The following is an 11612-nucleotide window of genomic DNA, read 5'->3' on the forward strand; positions in this document are numbered from 1 at the left end:
TTATAGCAATTCTGACTGTTCAACTGTTCTTGATATTACAGTGGACTAAAGAGGATGGACATAGAACTGCCACCTCTGCTGTCCCTAACCTGTTTGTTCCATTGAACACCAATCCAAAGGAGGTCCAAGAAATGAGGAACAAGGTTTGTAATAGCAGTAAAATATCTTTTTTTGGTCATCACTACAATTAAGTTGCATACTTGTAATGAACTAACTTACTTTGCTATAGTGAATTTTTTGGGGATTCAGCTCTCGTATTGTCCTAGCCCTTTATAACATCCCTTGCATGTTTTTTTATAGAAATTGAATGTCCTTTTTAGCTGTAAAGTAGAGGCCTTTCTGGATCTATGCTTTTCTTCATTCATCTTGGAACAAGAACCAGCATATTTTAGAAATAAATTGTGAGTCAGTTGTTACGAATTCTTTACCACTGTAGGATATCTAATTTAAATAGATAACACCTAGATTTAAAGATCCAGTTTCTGTTCCTATCTTCTGTATGGAAAGAACTGGGAGGTATTTAGGATGCAACAAAAGGGGATGTGTTTGAGTACTCCGGAGTGTCAGTTTATGCACAGAAAAATATTTATATGCCCTTTTGAGAATATGGTCCTCACTAGATGAAAAAAATTGAATGTTGTGTGGTGTTTCACAGTAAGTTCTGTAGGAAGATGATATTGTGGTGCAACATCAGTGACTAGTGACAGAAACCTGTAAATGACTGGTCAGGTACAATAGACTTCTACATAAATATGACCTCTGTGCTTTTCTTCTCTCCTCACCCTTCTTCACAAACTGGAGTTGTCTGTTACCTGATCTATAGAGTTTTACCCTGAGCCACTACTAAAAAACAAAGGACAGTACCTGCTGTGGTACTTAAAGACTAAATTTTGAGAAATGTGAGGAAACATTAGAAACCTGAGCACATACCTTCAAGTAGTGTTCATAAGCACAGCTTTATCTGATGGGTAGGGCCATAGCATAGACACTAGTTGCAGCCTGTTGGCAGGTTCACCCACCCCTTTTTCAAATACGAAAATGTGGTTAACTTTTCTCTGTTGTTCATGTGACTGTATTCTGCTGCTTTCCTTTACAGATCCGAGAGCAAAATTTACAAGATATTAAAACCGCGGGCCCTCAATCACAGGTTCTTTCTGGGGTAGTTGTGGACAGGAGTCTTGTACAGGTGAGAGTATAAAATGCCTAAAACTACTAGCTTAAAGTTAATCTACGATATCCTTTGCTTTCACCTAATATATTACTATAAAATTATTCTTTAATTGGCAGAGAGTAACTGTTTATAAGGTAAGTCTTAGAGGTAACACCATTGTCTTTGCGAGAGTGCTCAGGGTCAGAAATTTAAGAGGCTTCAGCCATGTAGCCTAAGCATGTCTGTGGAGGATGCTTCTTGGTTTTTTTGCTGAATGTAATGCATGAAATTCAGGAGGCTTATTTATATGGGTTAGATTCTTGTTCAAAATTAGTTGGGCTTTGTGACAACTTTTTGTTTGTTTGTTTTCCAAGTTTATGTATCTTGAAGTATTAATACTGGGCAAAGCAGGCTCACTATGGGGCAGTGGTGTTGTGTGTTAAATATGTTTTATCATGCTTCATAATATTTTATTTGAAAACCAGTTTGGGAGAAAAGCTATTATACATCAATAAAACTTAAAAGCAGTATATCTGGATATACAAAAGACTATCTATGAATCATAGCTCAGAGTAAAGTAAGAATTAGAGCTATGCAGTTATACTGTATAGCTGAATGACTTTAAACCTCTATATATCTGAGTGCTTTAACTGCTCCAGATAAGTATTTTCTGATATACTTTAAAAAGTTTGGCAAGTCTTATCATGACCATAGCATTATTCATGTTGGGTGTCATATTGTGTGCATGTCAATTCATTGTCATTTGCAATTTTATCTACCAGTTACTGTTTCTTTGCATGTTTTTAGCAAGCATCGTAATGCTTTTGGTTGATGTTTTAAAGCCTGGGCTCGGTTTGCTCTGTTTACTCAATTTACTGTTGCAGGATGCTCCCCTCTCAGACTGTACGGAATCTATTGAAGGGCTCGATCTCACAGAGCAGGCCTTTAGTCCCGCTAAATCTCTGTCTGTTAGAAAGGTACTGCCCTGTCATACTGCTCTAAATACTGTTGTTCACCCTTCATTTTACCTCTTCCTTACCCTGACCTTTTCCCTCTATTAGCTAACGATTTGGCTAGAAAAGAAAAAAAAATAGATGGATCTCCAAATTATGTATATGCAACTATACAAGCAGTTACTTTACCCTGTTAAAGTATCTTTTAAGGATTTTGATCTTTGTCTGTAGAAGCTGGTGAGGAAACACTTTTGTTGTTAAGGTGCTGATTAGGTTCTGCATATAGTGGGTTTCTTTGCGCATGCTATTAGTGTTGAATTACTCTAATTTGAGATCCATTTTGAGTTAGCTTAATCTCAGCCTGATTACATCAGTGTAATTCCGAAGATATCCACGTGTTCAGAGTGTGTCATGCTGACAAACACTGTCAACTTTTGATCCTACATTGCTAGACCTCTTGTTTCCCTAAAACTTCCTGCGGTTATCTACAAGAGTTGCTGAGTAATGCCCCACACTTCCAAAATCAATTGGCTTTCAAACATGTAATCATGCTTGTGCTTACGTAACATACTTGAAATACAGAATAAATTCAAGAGATGTGTGTATGGTTGGGGTGGGCAATCTTTTGAGGCTGAGTAAACAGAAACAGTGTGCACATTGGAAGCAATCTGTCCTTAGCTGTCTTTCTCTCCCAGGTTTTGAAGGAGTTTCTTAGAGGTGATCTAACATGGAAGCACAGTGTGTAAATAAGCATCAGTGTCTCTTCTGCTCCAGTATTTTATCTAAAAGATTCTTAAATCTTCATTTAGGTCATGCCTAATATCTCATTATCAGAATAGCTTTCCCATCAAAAACCAGAATACTTTGAATTACATCACTGTTGCAAATGTCATGACTTTCTAACACTTTCTAGTGTAATGAGCCAGTTTGTATTATAGACAGTTGTATCATACTGAGAGTTTGATAATGGTGTTTTTCAGATTACAGTTTGTTTTATCCATATTCTGAAAGGAAAAATAATAAAACACTATTTCCAGATTTAAGCTGAAAAATAAAACAAAGCCAAATTCTTCCAGGCAGTGCATGCCTTTTATTCTCTGCTTTATAATACCTTCAAAGCAAAAAATTATTTTTATGATAGTCATCCATTGGTTATCACAACACAGGCGGTTTCTTTCATCAGTGATGTGCAAGATATCTTTCAAGTATTATTTCTGAATGAGGGCATCATCTTTCTATAAAACTAGTCAAATATTTTACATGTGTTTTTGTAGATGGCAAGGAGCCAACAAAAGGTCTATTGGTTATATGATTTTGCATAGTATAGTATAATGTTAGGGTTTAGATGTCCAAATGATGTGTCTTCCTTTGTGGTGTCGTGAAAGTGCTTTCCTCCTGAAATACTGTGTAAAATTAGATCACAATGCTAATTACAGTAGGAGTGGCCTATTTTATAATCTTTATTATCTTAATAAGGATTGTGACCTGAATGCTTAATAATTTCCTGTTGGGGGGGAAAAAACCCAACAAAAAAAACCAAAACAAAAAACCAACAAAACAACACTGCAAAAAACCCAATTAACCAAACAACAAAAACAACCAAAAAAACCCACCAGAGAAACTTTCTAGAAAGATTATGCCAAAAATCAATCATGTATTGTGGAACAAAGGAAGTGTAAGCAATCTTACGATGTCCACATAAACCTCAAATGAAATTTTGAATGAAACTTTGAGGACACCTGTACATCAAGGACTTAAGGACTTTTAGGTACCAGATAATTACAAGTTCTCAGCTGACAAATTCTTTGACGGTCAATTACGGTTAAAGTGAAAAGTTCCATCTGATTGCAGTAACGCTTAAAATGTATTATGTTTTCAGTTAACATTGAGATTTTTATCAAATACTAATGCACACTATTTTGGATGAAAAAAATCCTGTTTGTGTACGGTATGCTTGTAGTGCTTTGAGTCTTCTGTGCCTATGGCTGCAGTAGTAAATATTCCATTTTGCCTTGTCACTTGCTTTGTCCGTGTTCTGAGAAGTCCTGGCCATGTTGCAACACAAGCTCCTTGTGCATCATGTAATTGTATTTGTGTATAGACTTGGTTAACCAAGCTTCTGCTGCAGTCTTGGCTGAATGAGAGGGAATGTTGGTTATTCTTACCAGTGACCATTCTGCAATCTGATCTAAAAAAAACCAAATTCACATTAATTTTCAAGAATTTTAAGTAAAAAGGGGAATCATCCATTTCATGTCTCTTCCTTTAGAATGGAAATTCTATGGCTTTGTTCTTCATGAAGAGCCTCTTAGTTCTGCCCCAGAGGTGGCACTGTGTTTTAATGGCGACTTCTACATGAACAGTACTTTAAGAATCTTGGTTTTTTGGATAAAGGCACTGCATTAATGCCAGATTGTGTTAAGAGCAATTGTTAACTCCTAGACAATTATTATGGACCTACTGTCTGTTTGAGAGAAAAACTGGCGTGTATAAGGTGCCAGTTTTGCTCATATCTAGCCCTGAGAACAAGATGAAGTGCTTGGCTGCTAAATGATGATCACCCCATAACCGTTTGAAATTTTTTTCTGAAAGCAAGATTTGGTGGAGAAGTTGCAAACTGACTTGATAATCTAAAATTTCCTTGTAGGATATGTGAGGTCCAAGTTTAGTATGAAGGTATATTGTGTATCATTAGCTATAAATGATTTTTCCTTTGTTGGATCTTTGTGGGAGAGTATGCCCCTACAAAATTCTCAGGAGTGAAAAATATATTCTGTTCATGAATGTAATCTATCCATTATTTCTTACAGTGGAGAAAATGCTGTTGATATTCAGGTGCTTACACATGCAATCAAACTTCAAATAGTCATCAAAATAGTAATAGAATCATCATCAAATAATACTAGTATCAGCATAATCCAGATAAAATCACTAGAACGTTAGTGTTTTGCATGTCATCCTGTGTTGAAACAGAGTGCCAGTCTTTTATATGGGATTTTACTCCCTCTCTACGGGCTCTCTAATACTGGAAGCAACTCCAGACCAATTTTCTTGTTCAGTTTTTCTGAATGTTCATAGGAATCTCCAAATGGCATGGACAGGTTGATAGCTCTGCAAAGTCTTGTCTATTTTAGTGTCACATTTAACAATCTAAAATGTCCTGTACTGTCTTTTTAGTCTTTTATACTCTTCTTCCTTCTGTCCCGTGTTACTCTCTTCATTTTGTGTTGTGTATTTTTATTTGAATTCTTGGAATGCTGCTCTGTGGCCTGTTCTGTGAAGTAATGCATCTCTACTTCTTTGATTTGTACATGTTTTAGAGGAATCATGTTGCAGAACTTACTCACATACTACTGTAATTTATTTTTCCCATAGAATCAGTCCCTCTACCCTTATAATTTTCATTAGTGGCCTCTGAACTGCTTCAGTATTATTGATACTGAGCAAAACTGGATGTGTTAATCTGGAAATAGCTTTTAGCAGATCAAAAGTTTGCCTTTCTGGTCTCTTGTGTAATTTTTCTGCTCTTACGGTCCAAAAAACACAAGTGTTTTTTTTTTGTAATACATAACCCACTTACTGTCGTTGCCTCTGATATTTTTCAATATTATTTCTCTTGGGTCAAAGATACTCAGCTAGTAAAAATACTGTTTGCATTGATTGTGGGTGTGGGTTCTGTGTGGTTGGTTTTGGTTTGTTGTTTGTTGTTTTTTTAATTAAGTAAATGTGATATGCTTGATGTGCTGCTTCTATTCCCAGTAGTTAACAAAGGTAATCTCTTAAGGAGGAGAACACATAATGCCAGTGCCTAGTCATCGTGCCGCAAGCTGCGTGTCTTGCTGTTTGTCATTATTAACTCAATAGGCATTCAGTAAAATTTTGTTTCATGTGAAAGTTGTTCTACCCAGTCATTTTGGATTTAATTTGCAGACAAGATTCAAAGATTCTTAAACATTCCAGGGATACCAGTGTGTGCTGTATGTCTTGTTCCTCTGTTGACTTTTGTAATCCTAGAAAACTCTGGCAGCTCTGCCTGAGGTCAGCGCTTTACAAGCCGCTTTCAGCTAAAACTACATACTTAGTTTGAAGGGTGGGCAGAGATAGAGAAGGAAATATACAATTGCCACAGGCACCAATTTTCTGCCATCGTTAAAAGCTGGGACCTGTAGTTTTGGGGGTGTTTTACATTTTCTACAAAACAATTGGGATTTGTACAAAGGTTGATGTTTTTCTGACTTTTTAATGCATTATTCTGTAAGAAGAGCCGTGACTATCAAATCAGAGGTTTTCTGGTATTAAGACAGCCGGTGCTTAATGGAAATAGTTGAGAAAAGGCTTTTGACGTTCTACTAACATTCTGCACCTGAGACGAGAGTTCCTCTTATCCAACTCCGTTTCTCCATAAAATCTGTAATGTTTTAGAGATGTTTCTTTCCTGTAGTTCCTTTCAGGATCTTACAGTGGAGACCTGTTGTTATGCTGTTTGTTCTTCAGTACTGCTGGCTGGTGTTTGCTTCCTGAAGAGCAGCATAAGTTCTAACAACCAGCCATTCTTACCTCCCCGGATTGCTCTGGACAGGGTTTCTGGAGATCTCTCATGAGGCTTTCGGAAATATCTAACTGCTCTTGTCCTAGTTCCATCTGGACATTCTTGTCTGTCACCTTTTTGGTGCTGACTTGTCCAAAGCAGCTCTTAGCATCCAAACCCCAGTACTCTTGTCTAATTTCATCTTCAGTTTTACAGTGAAGATCTCATGCTTGTCCATCAAGTATGGGCATGGAATGGAATGTTTGTCTCTTTGTTCAGGTGCTGTTTATTTTTGAACTGAGCTTTCTAATGCTTTCTTTTAAATATTGGTACAAATAACATTTGAATATGAAGATGACTTGGGCCAATCAATAACCCATACTTACTTGGTAATGGAATTCAAATACCTCTTTTCAACAACGAAGACAATTCAGGTATCACAGTGGCACAAGGCACAGACCACACATCACTCATTTCCAAACTAGTGTCAGTAGAGGTCTATATATCCAATGAAAAAAACAAATGCTTAAACAAGTCACCTGACAGATACAGCAGCTGTCCAGGCAAGCATCTTCTGTATCTGAGACAAGGAAAAGCCAGTGGCTTTAGTCTTTATGATACATGATTAGAGAAGGAAAACTAAACACCTTAGCATTAGAGAATCTCTGATGCAGCTTCTTTTGTCCACTGGAACTTAGTGTACTTAGAATTGCTAATGTTTTATTTGTATAACTTTTTATCTGGTTTGTATGGCAAATGTTACAGATGTAAATATGCTAACTTGTATAAGATAACAGTTAACCTTAATTGCTTAAAAATTGCTTGTAATAAACTGTTCATCTGGTGTGTACAGAACACATACAAGATGGCTTTTTACTATAACATCTGTTAGATGTTACATAGTAGCTACTAGAAATGGCTTTTCCCTTATTAAAAACAAACAAACCACAAACAAAAATACCTGTGAGCTGAGTCCTGTGAACTTCTGCAGGTATTCGCTGCCCAGATTGCCATGCAGTTGGGCCTGGTATCCTGTTTCTTTTGTGGGGAGAAAAAGAAACTTGATACTTCTGTGACTTCAGATATAATTCAGCTAGACTGTTTGGCTGCTGTTTGGTTTACTGCTTAATGGTGGATATTCCCTGGTGGAAACACTGATGTGTCTGTAAGAGTAATTAATGAGACCTGTTTTCTCCTTTATATTAACCTGCTGTTGATTAGATTAAAAAAAAATCTATTACAGATTTTTTATTTTTAATTTAAAAGAAAAGTAGCATTTTTCGGATTATCTTCTTGTTTTGTTTTTGGTTGCTTTGTAGCCTCTGTACTTCTCAGGGTTCTGCAAGTTACTGCTCGATTGCAGATGTATCTTAATTTTCTTTTGTCAGGGAGAACTGGTGACTGCGTCAAAGGCAATAATTGAGAAAGAATATCAACCAAAAGTCATAGTGAGCACAACAGGACCAAATCCCTTCAATAAACTCACTGATCGAGAACTGGAAGAGTATCGCAAAGAAGTAGAAAGAAAGCAGAAGGGACCAGAAGGTTGGTTTCTCTGTGTGTGTGTGTTCTGCAATAGACTATAATAACAGCAAGTTTATTAATAATTGGAAGGTGGGTTACCTGCAAAGGCCATGGATAAATTATTCAGCTTTTGTGTGTTTCAGTTTTTCCAGTGTGAATTAGAAATTTAAAAAGCGTATTGGAGATAGAATGCGCAATCTAAGTGTTAATGGAGTGTTCTGTAAAATGCGTAGATCGTACTTTAAAAACTCTCCTGGTAGACAAACTGGGGTGTTTAGTATGGCCAGTTACTGCTGCTGTTTAGGAAGTTGAAAGCTTGAAGCTTCAGTCAAAAAAATTTTTAGGTACTGCAAAGCATTGCAGATTGTTCCCCTTCGTTTCCCTTAGCCCTAGAGATAGTCTAGGGTGAGAGAATGGTGGTGCCTTTTAGCAGCAAAACTGCCGTTCTCTAACTCTTTGAAAATTGTGGATTTGAGAAATCCATTGAATGGGGAAGATACAGAATAACATTTGATTGCTACTTGGAAGTGGTACATCTTGGGGACTTCCCCCAAAACAGACTTTCTACTTTATCATGGTATTGTGAGAGAATCGTGCTGTAAAAAGAGATTGTTGCTGCACCTGAAGTGGTTATCCTGCTTTACTTTTGTATAGTTTTAAGAGGTGATACTTAGAATGCTCATCTGCTGTTAGGTCTTGAATTTGAATTATGCGGGAACCAGAAGTACCATTTCTTTTGCAGTGCGTGGTCCCCTGCTTCTGCTTTTCGATAAGGCAATGTAGGAGCCATTGTAGATTGTATGTGTTCAGTTAACCAAGCATTGGACTGTGTGGGGTGGGATACTCTGCTGTTACGCCTGTATAACTGCGTACATTTATTCTCTCAGTAACATTGCTACATCCTTCTTAGATAAGATATCAAAATATGGAGAGACTGTGTTACTGAGACAGACACCAGCTGGGGAACAGAGTACAATGCTTAGAAATCAGACTATCAGTGAGCAAAATATGTCAGATAAAAAAAATCTCTGGATTTGAAAGGCAGATCAAAAACCTTTCAAGGAACAGATAAGAAGAATTTACAGGATCGTGACGTATCATCACTGTCTAAATCTTCAGATAACACTCAGTTTGCTGCTGCATGGGTTTCTTGTCAGACCACGCAGCAAGTCATCACACATCTTAACCGAGAAGAGCCAGATGGGCAGAAGTCCTCCCATAAGGAATTTCATACTGCAGTGATCAAAGCATTAAGGTCCGATCCTGACCTTTTGGCTGAGGCCTCAGGTATTACTAACACGGTACAGTTGGGCTTGCAATCTAAGGAACAACCTCTCTACCTGCGCCCTTCGGAGATTGTCAGTTGACTCTCATCTGTGGGACTGATTTCACTTTTAATTGTCTAGGTGAACTGTATGGAACAATGTTTTAATATTGTTCCTGATATAAGGTGTACTCTATTAATGTGTTCCTTTGGATCTAGGGCTGTTTAAACCTGGAAGCAAGGGGGACCCTCCTTACTAATAACAAATATGCAAACCACAGTGAAATCTGTTTTGAATCATTTAATTACTGCATGTTTCTCTGATTATCTGTGCAGTCTTTTCTTTTGGGATGCAATTTTGTTTACTCCGAGTTTCAGCAATACAAAGCAAGCAAAAGAGCATTATCTTGTGTAGGTCTGCTAGCGTTCCCCCCCCCCCCCCCCCCTTTTTTTTTTTTGTTTTTTTTTCCTCTTCTTTTTTTTAACCAGTATGTCCCCCCCCCCCCCATTTGTTTATATGTGGTTTTTCCTCACAAGTTTTCTTTAGAACAGCGTGATAAACCAATTCATAAACAATTTAAACAATTATATTATTCATGCCCTCTTACAGGGAACACACACACACACACTACAGAGCTCAACTGTGACTCCAACAGTTTTGTTAACATCAAAGTATCACTTAATCTTCTTTTGCTTGTTTTGGTATTATTTAATATCCTGGCAGAATTTTGATTCAGAAAAATGTATTCGTATCTTGTGTGCATGGAGCAAAGGGACACTTTTGTTTTCTCACATGCTGATAGGTTTTGTCTGCCTTTTTAATTTCTCTTCGTCTGCATCTGCAGAACCTTCAGAAGATGGCAGACAACAGGAGAGAAGTCCCCCTGATCACACTTCAGCTCGCACTCCTCCCAGTACGCCGATTAAAATAGAGGAAGGTATGTTCTGATTTGGGGGCCAGGGGAAACTAGTAACTGCATCATTAGTGACTGATGCATGAAAATATGTGAACTAGTATCTAATAAAGATAAATTTTCTTGTATTTTATTTTTATACTACCTAAAATATACAACACTGAACGATGAGTGTAATAGGAGTTATGTTTACAATAATAAAGAAGTGTGCATTAACAGAAAGACAAATTTTCATCTCTTCAGAATTGCCTTGTCATCTCTTGGTGTTTCTCAGCCAGTTTACCCTTTTGTACATTTTCTGCGAGAAAGAATTGCTCTTATGAAATAGCGTCTGATGGTGAACCAGACGCAAATTTAGATGCTTTGGTAAATCTCTTTCACTGATTGCACATTTCTTAAACATTATTGTATTTGGATTACACCTCAGTAAATATTTTTTCCAGTTCAATTTGACTCTAAATATCGTTATTTGCTCACTTTATGTAGCAGTTTTAACTAAAACGAGAGCAGGGCTGGTAAAGTCTACAATTTCCTCGAAAAAAGGATAAAATAACAATCTTGAACAGGTGTAATCTAATTTTTGTCTTGTTTCCTTTACCTTGTACATTGGATATATCACTTGTCTGTTAGTCTTCCATTCACTACTTCATCTCATTCTGTTTTCTATAAGAATGGTTGCAACCATTCTTCTAACTTAACACAACGGCTGTGATGAATGCATAGATTCTCTACTTGTGCTTTTTTCTTCTTGTGGCTGCGTTACAAACAGGAGATGGATATGCTAAAGAGTACCTGTTACCATAGTAAGTATCATTCCATACTCTGACCTGCTTATGTGCTTTGCCTCACTCTTGCATCTTTGTTTACTAAGGTTTTTTTGCTGGGTTTGCTTTTTTATTTTTTTAAAGCAGGCTTTTTCAGTTGAGACGCTGACTTCTTTAGTTCTTGATGTCATTAAATCCGAGGTAGTTACAGATCTTATGTTAAAATGCACTCCCCCTTTGAAAGAGACTGTGAAAGTGACATCATGTGTTTCCATATCTATGTGTCTGATTCCTCAGTTTGAAAAGGAATAGTCTGAAGTTGTCTTTCAGATATAGCTGAAACAGGTCTGGGAGTTTCTGCCACAACAGTTTGCTGCTGCCTGCACAACTTGGACCCGGTAATGAAATGGAAGAAAGTTCCTCATCTATTCCAGTGCAGAAGCGTTACCACTGACACTGATTTAAACTTAGCCAGTAGACTTCTGCACGGAAGTGGATATGGAACTACTCCTATG

The 11612-nt window shown here is 37.2% G+C and overlaps 1 protein-coding gene across 7 annotated transcripts in view; it reads left to right on the plus strand.

Moving 5' to 3' along the window:
* The window catches only part of ADD1 (adducin 1 (alpha)), a 32112-nt gene that overhangs the window by 16782 nt on the left and 3718 nt on the right, over positions 1-11612 (plus strand). For 2 of the 7 annotated variants that reach the window (XM_009328808.1, XM_009328810.1), the window contains exons 10-14: positions 42-143; positions 1097-1186; positions 8020-8176; positions 10265-10357; positions 11103-11136. In XM_009328808.1, the coding sequence (XP_009327083.1) occupies positions 42-143; positions 1097-1186; positions 8020-8176; positions 10265-10357; positions 11103-11136 (476 nt within the window). Of the gene's footprint in view, positions 1-41; positions 144-1096; positions 1187-2034; positions 2128-8019; positions 8177-10264; positions 10358-11102; positions 11138-11612 lie in introns of those variants that run through there. The other 5 variants (XM_009328809.1, XM_009328811.1, XM_009328806.1 and 2 more) reach the window with 3 other exon arrangements.

Source organism: Pygoscelis adeliae, unplaced genomic scaffold (assembly GCF_000699105.1).
Source record: "Pygoscelis adeliae isolate BGI_AS28 unplaced genomic scaffold, ASM69910v1 Scaffold66, whole genome shotgun sequence".
NCBI lineage: Eukaryota > Metazoa > Chordata > Aves > Sphenisciformes > Spheniscidae > Pygoscelis > Pygoscelis adeliae.